This window comes from Paroedura picta, chromosome 6 (assembly GCF_049243985.1).
Source record: "Paroedura picta isolate Pp20150507F chromosome 6, Ppicta_v3.0, whole genome shotgun sequence".
NCBI lineage: Eukaryota > Metazoa > Chordata > Lepidosauria > Squamata > Gekkonidae > Paroedura > Paroedura picta.
The window spans coordinates 17,169,979-17,185,848 of NC_135374.1; the positions used below are offsets into that span (position 1 = coordinate 17,169,979).

At 46.8% G+C, this 15,870-nt stretch overlaps 1 protein-coding gene across 1 annotated transcript in view; it reads right to left on the reverse strand.

Moving 5' to 3' along the window:
* The window catches only part of PDGFD (platelet derived growth factor D), a 181,217-nt gene that overhangs the window by 9,159 nt on the left and 156,188 nt on the right, over nucleotides 1–15,870 (reverse strand). The window contains exons 4-6 of the mRNA XM_077341544.1: nucleotides 15,300–15,359; nucleotides 11,052–11,250; nucleotides 1,046–1,260 (exon numbers count right to left, since the gene is read on the reverse strand). Of these exons, the coding sequence (XP_077197659.1) occupies nucleotides 1,046–1,260; nucleotides 11,052–11,250; nucleotides 15,300–15,359 (474 nt within the window). The remainder of the gene's footprint in view (nucleotides 1–1,045; nucleotides 1,261–11,051; nucleotides 11,251–15,299; nucleotides 15,360–15,870) is intronic.

Below are 15,870 nucleotides of genomic sequence, written 5' to 3' on the forward strand. Positions count from 1 at the left end.
TGACAACCTGTCAGATACTTCAAGAGAGCAATCATTTTCCCCTGTCAACCACTTCTTATCCAGGCTGAACATTCCCAGGTTCCATCAGCCTTCCCTCAAAGACCATGGTCCCCAGATCAACCTCATTGCTCTCCTCTGAATGCTCTCAATTTTGTCCACCTCCTTTGTGAAGTGAGGCCTCTAGGACTACACACTGGACTGCAAGTGCGGTCTGACCAATGTGGTATACAGTGGGACTATGAAATCTTGTGTTTTCAATGCCATGCCTCTGTAGATACAGCCTAAGACTGTACCTTCTTTACTGCCACATCACACTGTCTGCTCATATTTAGCTTACAGTCCACAAGTACCCCCAAGATCTTGATCACAGACACTTGTGTCTTGTAGCATTCATTCATCCACCCACCCACCCACCCACCCACCCACCCACCCATCCATCCATCCATCCATCCATCCATCCATCCATCCATCCATCCATCCATCCATCCATCCATCCATCCAATTTATATGCCGTCTCTCACTGTGGCATCTCAGGGCAGTGATTTCCATCCATTTGGCCTGCTTCTCATTCTTGTGACCCAGATGGAGAACTCTGCCCTTATCCTTATTGTATCACACCTTGTACTTATTTGCTATGGGAAAGGTAAAGGTATCTCCTGTGCAAGCACTGAGTCATGCCTGAACCTTGGGGTGACATCCTCTAGCGTTTTCTTGGCAGATTCAGTACACGGTGGTTTGCCCTTCCTTTCCCCCGCCAGCAAACTGGGTATTCATTTTACTGACCTTGGAAGGATGGAAGGCTGAGTCAAACTTGAGCCGGCTGTTGGGATCGAACTCCCAGCCTCATGGACAGAGCTTTCAGACTGCATGTCGGCTGTCTTACCACCCTGCGCCACAAGAGGCTCTATTTGCTATGGTACAGCAACCTTGTTAAAGGTAAGCTCAGGTATGGGGGATGGAGACCTCCTGGAAATTGCATGTCACCCGCTTTGTGTTCGGCAACGGAAGAAAAGCGAGAATGGAAATGCCACCCATAAAAGAGTACCTCATGATACTTTTTCACTAGTTTTCCTGGCGTGCATGTGCAGGATTTCCAGTGCGTAAAACCACAGCCACAGTTTCCACCACAGCGCTGGACAAGAAGGCACCGGGGAAAGAACACAGCGTTGGTCACCCTCAGCTCCTCCCGGATGTTGACTGAATAGTTCCTTGGGGTGCAGCTGTAACGTTTCACGTCATCATTTAACCTGTCCAGGTCAACTAGAAGGTGGAAAGAGAGAGAGAGAGAGAGAGAGAGAGAGAGAGAGAGAGAGAGAGAGATTATTTGTAAAGGAAAATTATGCCGAATAGTCTATGCCAAAGAGGAATTCTCAATATGAAGGCTTCATAGGGGTACACAAATGTATGTGCTATGTGCACACTGGTGTTGACATCAGCATTTCCCACTGCAAAGTCAGGAAGAGTCAGGAAGATCTGCATGTAGTGGTGCCAACAGCCTGGAGAAAAAAAATGTCCAATTCCTTTAATAGAGGTTTAATCGGATGCTGTTTACCAGGTGATGTTATTTACCTCCATGCCATGAAATGTTTCAAATGCCTATTTCAATACAGTTTAAAGCAGGCTTTTTCAACCCTTTGGCTGTCAAGGAACCCCTGAAATGTTTGACAGGCTTCCCGGAACCCTGGAAGTGATGCCATTTCCCTTCAGAGAACTGGGTGCAGAAGTAAGAAGCAAGGCCCAGCCAATCAACTGATCGATCATGTGCCTCCAGTGGCCTCCAGTGACGTCTAGTGATGTCAGTGACCATCCAAATTACTGGGAAAGGCTGTGTGACCCCCGGGGAGCTCTCTCTCTGGTTGGGATTCCCTGGGTTAAATGGAAGCTTCCCCCCCCCAAGGTTGTTGGAAACCCTACAGATCCAGAAGTACATATATCTTTAAACCCACTTGCACAAGACTCTGGGAATATTGACCTAAGCAGGGTTCCTACAGGAATATGAACGTTGTTGCAAGAGGCAATGGGAAGATGCTGGAATATTATGCTTCAAATGCCTTACTGTCACCTGGAATGGGATGGGTCTGCTTGGCAGCTGCACACCAAATCACCAAAACCGCCTGCAGAGTCAACCGATCACCCAAAGGCCTACACTGGCTTTAAAGTCACCTCTAAAATGCTCTCATCTGAATAAACTCAGGGAAACTGCTCCAAAAGAACCAGGAGGCTGCTGAAAAAACCCGAGCTGTAGCAGCAGACAGCAACTCAGGATAAGAAGGACCAGCGATCAGATCGTGCTGAGAGGAACAGAAGGGTCGGGCATGGCCTGCTGGTAGGAAGAGAGGTGTTCCTTCAGCTGTGTAGGCCTCAGGTCATGAACCTGACCCAGAAACAAATTGGAATTCGCTGCAGTATTTTCAAAACAGATGTTTTGGGGGGCAAAGTGGGCTGTTCCATTTCACGGCATAGCTGCAGCATTCCAGACCAGCTGAGGTTTCGGAGTCCCCTTCAAGCATGGCCCTACAGAGAGCGTGTTATCGTAGTGTAGGCATGGATCCAGTTGGCAAGGTTGGCTGCCACCAGTACAGATGCCAACTTCTGCAGTGTAAAACCAAAATTAAGGCGGGGACTGAAAAAAACGAAGACTAAGGCTGTTGATGCAAAATCAGGCAAAATATATGTTTTACTGCTAGCTAAATGTCCAAAAATCCCCATCATGGGAATCTGTCTTGCGGTAGTACAGGTCCTTTATTCTTTATGAAGAATGATTGCAAGACGAATGGATTCCCCAGATGAAGCCTCCTGACAAAATGTGTAGGGAATTTTTGGAGATTGAACTAAGCAATATGTGTGTGTGTTTGTGTGTGTTTTACCTGATTTTGCATCAACAGCCTTGGCCTTGACCTTATTTTTTCATCTCTTGAGATTGGTGTGCCTCTTTATTTTCTTAAAACGGAAATCAAAATAAACAAGCCCCCCCCCCATCACACACACACACACAGGTACACACTCTTCTGGCTTGCATATTAGCTTGTTTCTCAGACAAAAGAGCTCCAGAAGGGCATCCCTCCATGATGCCTATTATTTTACCAACCAGTTCAGAAAAATGGAGACTTCCCCTCTTAACAACTACAAAGTTACTCTTAAAAAGAATGGGGGCAGTTTCTAGTAAACTCGGGAGAGAAAAGGGTTGGGGGATGTTACACAGATTCTCCACTCATCAGCACATGACATATATAACATGGACAGCATGTTTAACCAAGCAAAAGTGCAACATTTCCCCATAAATGTTTACCTATTTCCCCACGAGAGCTAGAATCTCTGCAAAGAAGTAGGTATAGCTCCAGATCTAACCACAAAATCAATGAGTTACTAGTGCACTCAAGTCTGAGTAGGAAACGTCACCCTGGTGTACATAGCAAGGGCTGGAGAGAATAAAAATATTATCGATTTCTTTGTGCTCACAGATGGAATTTTGTTCGCTGTTATTTTTCTTCAAATCCACGGCCTCTTAGACATCACCCTTCAAACTAATTCCACTTACAAAGAAGAGGAGTTTCCCAAAGTGTCTCAAAACACTCATGGTTTTGCACAACTCTGGCTTTGAAAAGAACTGCAGTTTCCCTGGCTGGGGTCCCACAACTCCTCCTCTCGTTTGTGGCTGACATTGTTGTGTTCTGGCCATAATTGTGGCCAATCGGCATGCACTGTATAACCAGCCCGCATCGGTGGCTGGTAACATCTTTGGTGGGGATGTTACCCACTAAAGAGAATCTAATTTATTTCTGCATGGCTTTCCCTGTATCTATAGAACATGGGAGTGTAAAATATATTTGAAAGCGTAATAAAATTCACTCATTGTTAAACAAAAATTGAAAACAACACTGAAAAATTATAGTCGAACAGCCTGAAAATAAACTAATATCCCCAAGCCTGCTGACATATTTGGGTCAAAGCTTTTATGAAACCTAGGGAGGTCTACCCCTGACCTCACCAGGAAGGTCACTCTGTTAATAGCAATAGGCAGCTCCTGGCACATGGGCCAAACAGTGGTCTGCTAAACCATAAGGTTCACACTCAGGGCCAGTTCTCAGCCCAAGCAATCCTTGAAGCCTTGGCATTGCCAAGGGGGCTGATGGCATAAAAGGAACTTGTGGGTATGCCTTATGCATGACACTCCCGGACCCACACAGCCACCATCTGGATCCCAATATGAGTGCTGACAATTCTGGGGCTCAATTTGGCCCAGTACCCTCATCCAGGTACAGTCTTTTGTTTTGTTTCCTGGCATACCAAGATCTTCATAGGTGGATGTTAGATCGATGGAGGACAGGCTGATCAGTGGCTACTAGCCATGGTGCCTTAAAGGAAACTCCACATTCAGAGGTGGTCAAAATTTACCAAAACCAATGCCTGGGGCCAATATCAAGGGAAGGCCTTGGCCTCTCTGCTCTGTTGCTGAACCTCCAGAGGAATGTTCTCATGAAGGCCTCGGCCTCTATGCCCTGTTTTTGGCTGTCTAGAGGAAGTGGTTGGTCACTGTGTGAGACAGGATGCTGGACTAGATGGACCACTGGTCTGATCCAGCAGGGCTTTTCTTATGTCTTTCTGATACTGCAGATTTCCTTTGGCACTTGGGTCCAAAAAGTTGTCAACCCCTGAGTTACAGTGACGTTTTGCAGCACACGACCCTGTCTAGTGTGCTAGTTAATGGCTAATAGAGGAACAGGTGGTCTCTAAAGTACATCGGCTCCAGGTCATGAATTTCTTTAAAGGTAAGTACCAACCCCTTTTTACTGTGCCTATAAACTAATAATTGAACAGGGCAGCTGGTATTAAACTGGTTTGCATGTCTGTGCCTCTTAATGACCCATAAACAGGACAAATGGTGACTTTCTGTATCAATGTGCATTTCCAAGCGGTCTTCAAGGGCAGCCCCACGCTAGGGGTATGCTAGAGATTACAAAAAGTAAGCATCAATGGAATGGAAAATTGCCTCCTTTCCAAGAAGACGTAAATACTCTGCCACAAATGCAGCGGAGAAAGGCACCTCCACTGGCGACATGACTATCAGTTTATCAAGGACAATTCCTTAGGTCTTAGGCCAGTTCAGATATGGCTAGATCCACTCCATTTATTACCCTGTCCAAAACCTGGATCGTTTCTGCACTGGAGGTTCCTCGCTGGGCTGCAGGCTAGAGTTTGAGCTGGGGCAGGTTGCCCCACCTCTTCCTACTCCCGCACGGGGGAACATTTGGCCTGGTGCACCTCATCCGCCCCAGATTTGTGCTCCCACATGGGAGCTGAGGCAGCACAGTTCCCAGTGCGGAAATGGTCCTGGGATTCCTTTCTATCACTGCCTCTGTCTTCTCTTGATTCACCTCAGCCTGTTTAACCTCATCCACTTGGTATTTTAACTTTGTCCACCTTTATTTCTCTTCCAGGAAAATCTTGTATATCAGGCCAGGGACAGCATTATGAGATCATCCCAGGGATCAGGAATACTTCAGTTAATCACAGTAGATGACTGAGCAATAATTTGCATCCCCTCCCAGCCCTGGTTGGCTACTAACTTTTAAGAGCAGCCATATTTTTTAAGTGAACAAGAGCTCTGGAGCCAAAAAACATTAGCTCTACCTACTGTCTTCGCCTCACGTAAAGGCATTTTCCTCCTTATTTTCTCACTGGCGAAACACAACAGAGACTCTTGTTCTTGTTGGTTGCTCAGTTCCTGTTATCTGGTGTGGTCATTGTAGGAAAGCAAACCACTGAAGTGTGAAACAGGGAACAATCTAATGAGAGATCCCCCACTGTAAGCAGAGAGGCAGGAGTTACAAAGAGCTACGCTTTGGGAAGAAGGAGGAACCTAATGAGAAGATGAGGAGTTCTTCTGAGAGGGAGGGGAGACAGAAAGATCCATAAGGGCCAGAGGCCAGAGGCCGCTCCCTGCCACCAAGTTTTGCTGTACCAGCAGAACCCTGGCACATTCTGGCTGAAAAAGCTCATACACATTTGTAACAATTCAACCAAACCTCAGTGGTAGCTTCTCTGCAGAGCCTTAATTTCCAGATCCAGAATCTCCAAATTCTGGATTAAAACAATGCTTGATTAAAATGGCTTGATTAAAAGCTACAAATCCCAGTGATTTTCATCTTTGCTGTTCAAAGGGTTGCTGGCTTTGGATTGGGAAACACCTGGAGACTTGGGGGTGGAGCTGGGAGTGGGTGGGAGCTGGAGTGGGGAGGGAGCTCAGAGGAGTATAATGCTATGGAGACCCCCCTTCCAAGCAGCCTGGAGATTACCTGTAATTTGGGGGGGGGGATCCCCAGGTTCAACCTGGGACAGGCATCCCTAACAATACAGATTATTTCTTCATGGGAAAGGCAGAAGTGTGTGTTTGTGTGTGTCTGTGTGTGGAGTGTCCATGTGTGCCTGTGACTGAAATACAAATGAAAAGTTCAAATGGGTAGCCATGTTGGTCTGAAGTACCACAATAAAACCAGAGTCCAGTGGCACCTTTAAGACCAACAAAGATTTATTCAAGGCGTGAGCTTTCGAGTGCAAGCACTCTTCCTCAGACTATGAACTCCTTACGCAGGCAGTTTGGTTTCTCCTTGTATTTTTGTAAACTACACTGAATTCCAGGGGATTTATTGCCTGTTTTGACTAAGAATTATCATTGGCTGTATTTGGTTGTGTGACACAGTCTACTGATGTAACATAATTGATTTTTGCTATAGATTCCCTGTCATGTAAGGAGTTCATAGTCTGACGTTCATAGTCTAAGGCAGGGGTAGTCAAACTACAGCCCTCCAGATGTCCATGGACTACAATTCCCATGAGCCCCCTGCCAGCATTCGCTGGCAGGGGGCTCTTGGGAATTGTAGTCCATGGACATCTGGAGGGCCACAGTTTGACTACCCCTGGTCTAAGGAGTTCATAGTTTGAGTGCTTGCACTCGAAAGCTCACGCCCTGAATAAATCTTGGTTGGATTTAAAGGTGCCACTGGACTCTGATTTTATTGTACAAATGCAAGGGAAAGATTCTGTGACACCAAGGCAGGCTTCTTCAGAAGAAAGACGGAGTGAGCTGGGATTCTCTTTGGGACTGTCAATGTCGGCAAGCCATCGGACAGCCAGTCATCTAAGCTGGCATGGCAATTACTGCAAAAGAAAGAAGGGTCAAGGGGCTCAAGCAGAATGAATTTACGGCTGTCATAAATGGGTGCAGATCTCCTGAAATCAATGGGACCAAGCGACGTATCTGCCTTCATACATCTCCCCTGTCGGTTTTGAAAGGATTTATGCTACAGTGGCCTAAGATCGTGAGAAGAGCCCTGACATTCTGCATTGCTGTTTGCAATTAGCAGGCCTACGGCTGCCTGGTGCGGACAGAGACCATTCCGGAGGCGTCCAGAGGGGAGACAGGGAGGGATAATGCCACATTCACTTCCTGATATGGAACAGACTGTGGGGTGCTGTCCAGTCCATGGAACTCTCTGCCTATCATCCAGTTAGTGCAGTGTAGTGGTTAGAGTTCAAGGTGTAAACTGCACAGAGCTTTTATTCCAACCCCAGATCGATTCAGTCCCTGCCCTCTACACAGAATGAGATTTCCGGTTGGATTTGGGGCGATTTAAATTTTCCTTCTGCAGCAAGAAGGATTGATCCGGAGTGACCCTACCTTTATTGTGCGATATCCCAGAGTGCTTTTAATCCTCAATATCCATTTGGGAAAGAAAGCTCCATGGTAGAGAACCTCTGATAGGCTACAGCTGGTCATGTGACAAACTTGCCTTAAAGGAGAAGCCCCTAATTTCTCTCAACTTCTGTCGGTCCTGGATTTTTCCTCCCTCCTCTGCCTTTTTCAATCCTCTCCCCCTCCCCTCCAACAAAAGAAAGAGGCTCCCTGCCTGGCTCCTCCCCCCCCCCTTCCAGAAAAGAAAGAAAGAGGCTTCAAGAAAAGAAAGAGCCCCCCCCCACCTTCTGAGCCTCCCGAACCATGTGCAGAAGACTTTCCTGTTTCAATGGGGAGGAGGGGGGGGGAGAGGAAGACCCGAGTTCAAAACGATCTGAATTCAACAGGATTGACAATGGAATAAACAAAGTAAGTGCAGACTCTGCCCAAGGTTCAAATCCCCATTTGTCTCATGGAAGCTCACTGAGTAACCCTGGGTCAGTGACTGTCAAATTGGGAGCTGGTTTTGTATCCCGCTTTTTACTACCTGAAGGAGTCACCAAGCAGCTTAAAATCTCCTTCCCTTCCTCTCCCCACAACAGACACCCTGTGACGGAGGTGGGGCTGAGAGAGCTCTGAGAGAACTATAACTGGCCCAAGTTCACCCAGCGGGCTGCACGTGGAAGAGTAGGGAATCACACCTGGATCTCCAGATTAGAGGCCACTGCTGTCATGGTTAAGAGTGGTGCCTTCTAATCTGGTGTGCTGGGTTTGATTCCCCACTCCCCCAAATGCAGCCGGCTGGGTGACCTTGGGCTCATCACAGCCCTAATAGTGCTGTTGTGGCTGAACAGTATCATCAGGGCTGTCTCAGCCCCACCTATCTCACGGGGTGTCTGTTATGGGGAGAAGAAGGGAAGGCGATTGTAAGCCGCTTTGAGACTCTGGGCAGTGAAAAGTGGGGTATAAAAGCCAACTCTTCTACTACTACCACTACAGAATGATGTAAGCTGCTTTGGGAACCCATGCATTCAGTAAAAAGCCTCCAAGAATGGATCCAAGATAAGAACATTTCACTGAGGAGCAATCATTTGGGCAACGGAAAGAGAAGGCCATCCGTTTTTCCTCTTCTGAGCATGCCTACTCTGTGGATTGTTGACCCTCCCTGCTGCTCAACCTTCTCCTGTTTTTAACCATTCATTTTAATTATTTCTTGCCTGAGAGGCACTGCCACTGTACAATATAGTACAGTGCTATAAATGTCTATGAAACACCATTAAACTTAACTCAAAATACATTAACATTCAGCAAGAACGCTGTACAGCGCTTTGATTTCTGTAGCAATAATGAAGCCATAATTCTCCTCGTGAGAAGCGTTCGGAGAATCAGGACTCCGAGCTTACTCTCACGAGGAATCATCTTGTTTCTCTTACCAAGGGTATACTTGTCAGACACTATAGTTCTCTGTTGTGGTTGAAGGCCTTAGGGAATAGCTACACTACAAGAGTCAGTCCTAGAGGAGATCAGCCCTGACTGCTCCTTAGAAGGCCAGATCCTGAAGATGAAACTCAAATACTTTGGCCACCTCATGAGAAGGAAGGACTCCCTGGAGAAGAGCCTAATGCTGGGAGCGATCGAGGGTAAAAGAAGAAGGGGACGACAGAGAATGAGGTGGCTGGATGGAGTCACTGAAGCAGTAGGTGCAAACTTAAATGGACTCCGGGGAATGGTAGAGGACAGGAAGGCCTGGAGGATCATTGTCCATGGGGTCGCGATGGGTCGGACATGACTTCGCCCCTAACAACAACAAAAACACTACAAGAGTAAGCGGTTTAACAGTTAGCTCCACTTCTTAGGGCGTCCCAGTTCTACTGGAGGCGGGATAAGGCTCTCTGTTGCACAATCCTTATTTCTCTCGACAAACTGTACTTCCCAGATAACCTTGAACAAGAAGAAGGGTTAGTTTTTATAGTCTGCTCTTCACTACTTGAAGTAGTCTCAAAGCGGCTTACAATGGCCTTCCATTTCCTCTCCCCACAACAGGCACCCCATGAGGTAGGTGGGACTGAGAGAGCTCTGATCAGAACAGATCTATTAGGGCTGTGACAAGCCCAAGGTCATTCAGCTGGCTGGTTTTAGGTACCCTACTTATTACTATCCAAAGGAGTCCCAAAGTGGCTTACCATCACCTTGTGTTCCCCTCCCCACAACAGGCACCTTATGAGGCAGGTGGGGCTGAGAGAGTTCTGAGAGAACTGTGAGTGGTCCAGGGGTGCCCAGCAGGCTTCACGTGGAGAAGCAATGGGGAATCACACCCAAGTTCTCTAGATTAGAGGCTACCTCCCTTAACCACTACACCAAGTCGGCTGAGGGAAGCCAAGTTAGTTATGCCAGCACAGAGCCCTCTAGCCTTGTAATATAGAGATGCCTCATGCTTTACACATGTTGTCTCTGTCCATTGACACTTCCGGTTGTCCATATTTTATTTCTCTTCTCACGGCATTCTGAAATTTTATGACATTTATTGCTCCTCTCGGAACCTCCTGATGTTGCTGCTACTTGGAAAGAGTAGCCATTTAGCCATAGGTAGGACACCTGGAGCTCTCCTGCTCTAACTATCGATCTCTAGATCAGGGGTAGTCAACCTGTGGTCCTCCAGATGTTCATGGACTACAATTCCCATGAGCCCCTGCCAGCAGGGGCTCATGGGAATTGTAGTCCACGAACATCTGGAGGACCACAGGTTGACTACCCCTGATCTAGATGATCAAGGTCAACCCCCCTAGAGAAAATGGCTTCTTTGGAGGGTGGATCCCATGGAATGGTACCCTGCTGAGGTGTCTCCCTACCCAGACTTCTCCTTAGAATTCTCTAAGGGCTAATTCTCTTAGGGCTAATCCTGCGTTGAGCAGGGGGTTGGACTAGATGGCCTGTATGGCCCCTTCCAACTCTATGATTCTATGATTCTAAGTATTTCCCAGCCGAGGGGCGGCAACCCAAGCCATGGGTGAGCTTAACCTTTGGGACAAAACCAACCTCCATCAGCCTAGTTTTCTCAGAAGAACACCGCCTCAGAGGAGAGCAGTGGAGTCAACAACAGCCAAGGAAACCGGGGAGCCGGGGTTAATTGCTATGCTTGTATTCTGGGTAAGCTGTCCTGAAACCCAATTGCAGAATAGAGCTGTCAGATACTTCCAAAAAATTAAAAAGCAGAAATTACACTATCAAATCTAGCTCTCTGTCTTTTTCGGGCCACTGAGCAGGAGCTTTCTATGCCCGAATTGTCTTGACCGCTAAGCAAATTGAAAATAAGCGCTCTATCAGCGCTATGTTAATGCCAGACACCCCAACCGCACCCCCAGTGATTTCCCACTCCTACCTTTTGACTTCTTTTCATAGAAATTTCTCCCTCGGTACTGGGCAGTGTCGGTGTACAGGGTCTCGAGGTCTTCTTGCCACGTGTCTGGATTGAAGTGCCTGAGAAGCTCTTCCACAGTGTCAAAGCCGGCGATGGTCTGATCCAGAGCTTCGGCAGTAAGCGTTGGGTCGGTCACGGATGGAGAGTGAAAGGAGACCCCCTAAGACAGACACAGATTACAACGCATTGTGAAAAATGCATGTAGGAAATGAGCAACTTTTCAGACCAGCCTTTATCAACCTTCTGACTGTGGAGTAACTCTTCTTCTTCTTCTTCTTCCTCTTCTTCTTCCTCTTCTTCTTCTTCTTCTTCTTCTTCTTCTTCTTCTTCTATGTATTTTTAAGTTAACCCCCCCCCAAACCTGTGTAACCCCTCCAGGGTTCTGGTGTAACTCTGGGGTTATGTGTAGCCCTAGTTGGGACTGTTCTAGAGAAACATTCTCCATAGCTCACTCACAACATGTTTTTGTGCAAGGGCAGTATATTATAAGCTTAAAAACAAGGGGTCTGAGATCTTAATTTCAACAAATTTAATATTATTATTATTATTGTTATTGTTATTGTTATTATTATTATTATTATTATTATTATTATTATTATTATTATTATTATTATTATTAAAAACAACAACAACAACAACTAGAGCCTTGGGGTAACACCCTCTAGCGTTTTCATGGCAGACTCAATACGGGGTGGTTTGCCAGTGCCTTCCCCAGTCATTACCGTTCACCCCCCAGCAAGCTGGGTCCTCGTTTTACCGACCTCGGAAGGATGGAAGGCTGAGTCAACCTTGAGCCGGCTGCTGGGATTGAACTCCCAGCCTCATGGGCAGACAGCTTCAGACAGCATATCTGCTGCATTACCACTCTGCGCCACAAGAGGCTCTTTTGTAATTTCTAGCAGAGAATAATTTCTGTGTGGGGCAAAAATATCCCCAACACAGTTCTGAACAAGGCCTTTTTGACTGGTTTTGTGTGTGTGTGTATGACAATAAACCCTTGGCCTGACCTACGTAGCCCAGGCTAGCCAAATCTCTTTAGATCTTGGAAGCTAAGCCCTGGTAACTATTTGGATGGGATGCCACCAGGAAATACCAGGGTAGTGATGTGAAGGCAGGAAATGGCAAACCAGTTCTGAACTTTCTTTGTCTTGACAACCCTTCAAGGTTTCCATAAGTCAGCTGTGACATGACAGCAAGAAAAACAAAAAAAGCAGATCACAGATCTTTGGGGCAACATGTCTGAGGACAGAACAGCTGTCCTGAAGAAGAAGATGAAGAAGAGCGGAGTCCCAAAGGAGCTTACACCACCTTCCTTTCCTCTCTCTGCAACAGACTCCCTGTGAGGTAGGTGGGGTTGAGAGAGCTCTCACGTTACTACTCTGTGAGAACAGCACTATCAGGGCTGTGACGAGCCCAAGGTCACCGAGCTGGCTGCATGTGGAGGAGCAGGGAAACAACCTCGGCCTGCCAGATTAGAAGCCACTACACCCAGCTGGCCTAACTACTTCACTAAGTAAACTGTGCCTCAAAAGGAAAAATGGTATAATGAGACAACACTCAAATGTCCCATGCTATCCATTTCACTGTCAGTATTCAACAATATTCAAGAGTTTCTTTTACTTGACAGGAAACATTGAAGGCCAAGGGACTAGCAATGCTCTTCTTCTTCAGAGAGAGATAACAGAGAAAAGAATTCAAAATGAGGTTACACTTAAAACAACAACATCAACGACGACGACAACACAATTTTTTAGATTTTTTAAAGTCGACGGTTCTTTCAGGCTTATTCATATATGCAAGTGGCTTTGTGTAAAAAAGAAACATTAGAAACTTAAACAAGACATAATTGAGGCTATTTCAGTCATTGAACGAAATTACGGAACGCGAAGTACACTGTTCCTATATACGAGATGGTCATTGCATGGTGGAAGCCCATTTACGCAGTTGCTGGATGCAGTGTTTAGGCCATCATGTTTGGGTGGCACTGACCAGGCATTTCCCAGAATCACTGCCTTGGGCGTAACAGGAACTAGACTCGATTTTGCCAACCCCTGGGAGGAGGGGGAGTCAACAAATAAGATAATACACAAGGGATACCAACCAGGGCTCCTGTCCCCGGCCTTTCCCCTATATCTTGCCTTAATGGACTCAGCCACAAACTGTTCCCAGCATTTCCATGAAAGCAGGCAACCAGCCTTGTCCATTGACTGGGGGTGGTGGTGGGGGGAGAGTGTTCTTGAGTGGTTACCATTCCTGGGAAAGGAGGCGGAGCCTGGATGCCTACTCCTGCCTCAAACTGCCTCCTTTCACTCCCCTCTTCAGTCCTCCTCAGGTGTGGCAAGGAGGTATGGCCAGCTGACATCAGGTCTGGTTCTGGAGCTCCTCAAAGCCTGAAAATTATTCCAGGGGTTCCTCCACAGCCAAAAGGTTGAAAATGGCTCCTTTGGAGCGTAGAATCTATGGCGTTATAACCTGCTTATGTCCTTCCCCTTCCCAAATTCTTCCTCCTAAATCTCCAGGAATTTCCCAACCTGAAGATTGGAACTTTAGCACTTAGATAGGTTCTTCAAGCATGTTGCCCAGCAGGGACACTATCAAACTTCTCATTTTTATAGGTTCAGCTCAAGAAACCCCTCATTTTGATTTTGCTTCTCCTTTTGCCTAAGCTTTCACACCTCTTTCTGTTTCCTTGTGCTGAATTTCTCCCAATAAAATAAATGCACTTTGAATGTTATTTCTGCCCCAGTTGCATATATCTGGACTAATAATGTTGTGCAAGGCGTAAATGGCATTAAAAAGTAACAACATAATAAATGCCAATAAACAAAGTAATAAATGTCAGTAAACCAGAAGAATGAGCCAATTGTGGCGCAGAGTAGTAAGGCAGCGACATGCTATCTGAAGCTCTGCCCATGAGGCTGGGAGTTTGATCCCAGCAGCCGGCTCAAGGTTGACTCAGCCTTCCATCCTTCCGAGGTCGGTAAAATGAGGACCCAGTTTGCTTGCTGGGGGGTAAACGGTAATGACTGGGGAAGGCACTGGCAAACCACCCCGTATTGAGTCTGCCATGAAAACGCTGGAGGGCGTCACCCCAAGGGTCAGACATGACTCAGTGCTTGCACAGGGGATACCTTTACCTTTAAACCAGAAGAATGAAAGCCTTCACAATGACAACACACAAAACATGCCCAAACTTTTCTAATGCCCAGCCAGGCTGGCTTCCAGAGTGCCATATACCCATAGCCTGGGTACATGCCTTCAGCCGAGGGGGCTCTCAAGGAGGCCAGCTGTTATATTTTATAGCTGTCACTCTTTATTATTGTAAGGAATGCAAATGACTAGGCCTGGCTCTTTGTGTCTGGGGGTTAAAACGTTTGAAGAATGGTTTCACTTTGTAATTCTAATAAAACAGCCTTTCCTAGGTAATGCCTTTTGGCTCACAAATCTCATGGAAGTATGGCCGGGTGCTGAGGGTATATCTTGGAATAGTCTACGGTAGCGATCCCAAACCTGTGGGCGGCGAACCACATGTGGTCCGTCGACTAATTGGAGGTGGGCCCCGAAGGATGCCTTCTCCCCCCCCCCCCGGCCCTTTACTTCATCCCCCCCGGCCCTTTACAACACACTTCGGGTGTCCTTGTCTCCCATCACTCCCAGATGGGACCATCTCGTTGCAGAGAAACAAGCTCAGGGTTCCCATTGATTTGTCATTGTCATGAGTTAAAATTTCCATGAAAATAAAATGTTCCTTATGTTCATTGTTGTGGCATGTCTGTCTCTTATTTTGAAGGGGTGTTTAAACATTACCATAGCGATCAGAGAGCGTTAGGGCAGTGGTTGAGAGTAGAGGAGTAAACTATCCCCCCCACCGGGCCTCAGTAAAATTGTCAAGCATTGAGTGGTCCCCGGTGATAAAAAGGTTGGGGGCCACTGGTCTACGGGGCATCTTCAGCAATGTGGATACCCTGTGTCTGCTTTGGGGCCTTCACGGGTGTGCATCCCAGAGTAATGACACAGAAAAGCCAGTCCAAACTCCCCCAGCCCACCCACCATTCCTCAAACAAATCAGGGCATTACTGTGAAAGTCTTGGGAGTGGATTTTAGAGACACATGTTGCTCCCTGATGGTATTCTCGGTATTTCTCTCATTGGGGAATTGAGGTGAACTCCAGATTGCTTTCCCACTTCAAACAGCCAATGCATGACTTACCGAGACAGAGCTTGTGACTGATTCCCAGTTGGTTTCAGATGCAGCAGGCTGCAGATCATCCTGGAGATTAAAAAAAGAAACACAAAGAGAAAGAGATTTGCAAATCACTCATATGGAAGAAGAAGAAGAAGAAGAAGAAGAAGAAGAAGAAGAAGAAGAAGAAGAAGAAGAAGAAGAAGAAGAAGAAGAAGAAGAAGAAGAAGAAGAAGAAGAAGGTTATGTGGCCATTGGGAATTTTAGTCCACAACATTTTTTTTGTTCCATTTCTGAAATTTGAGCATGGACTTTCAGTCTTTTGAACATAGGCAACATGTGAATGCTGGCAGGGGGCTCCTGGGAATTGTAGTCCATGGACATCTGGAGGGCCGCAGTTTGACTACCCCTGGTCTAGCAGAACCAGTGCCACTGGGGCAGCGCCAAGCCCCAAAGGACCAAGTTAACACCCAAAGTTCTCCGAAGTAGAAACAAAAGGGGAGGGGGCATTTCTGCAGCGACACCTGCATGCATGCGTGCAATCAATGCATTAGTGCCAAGCTGCCACTCTATCAGCACCCAGCAGCAGGACCTAGCG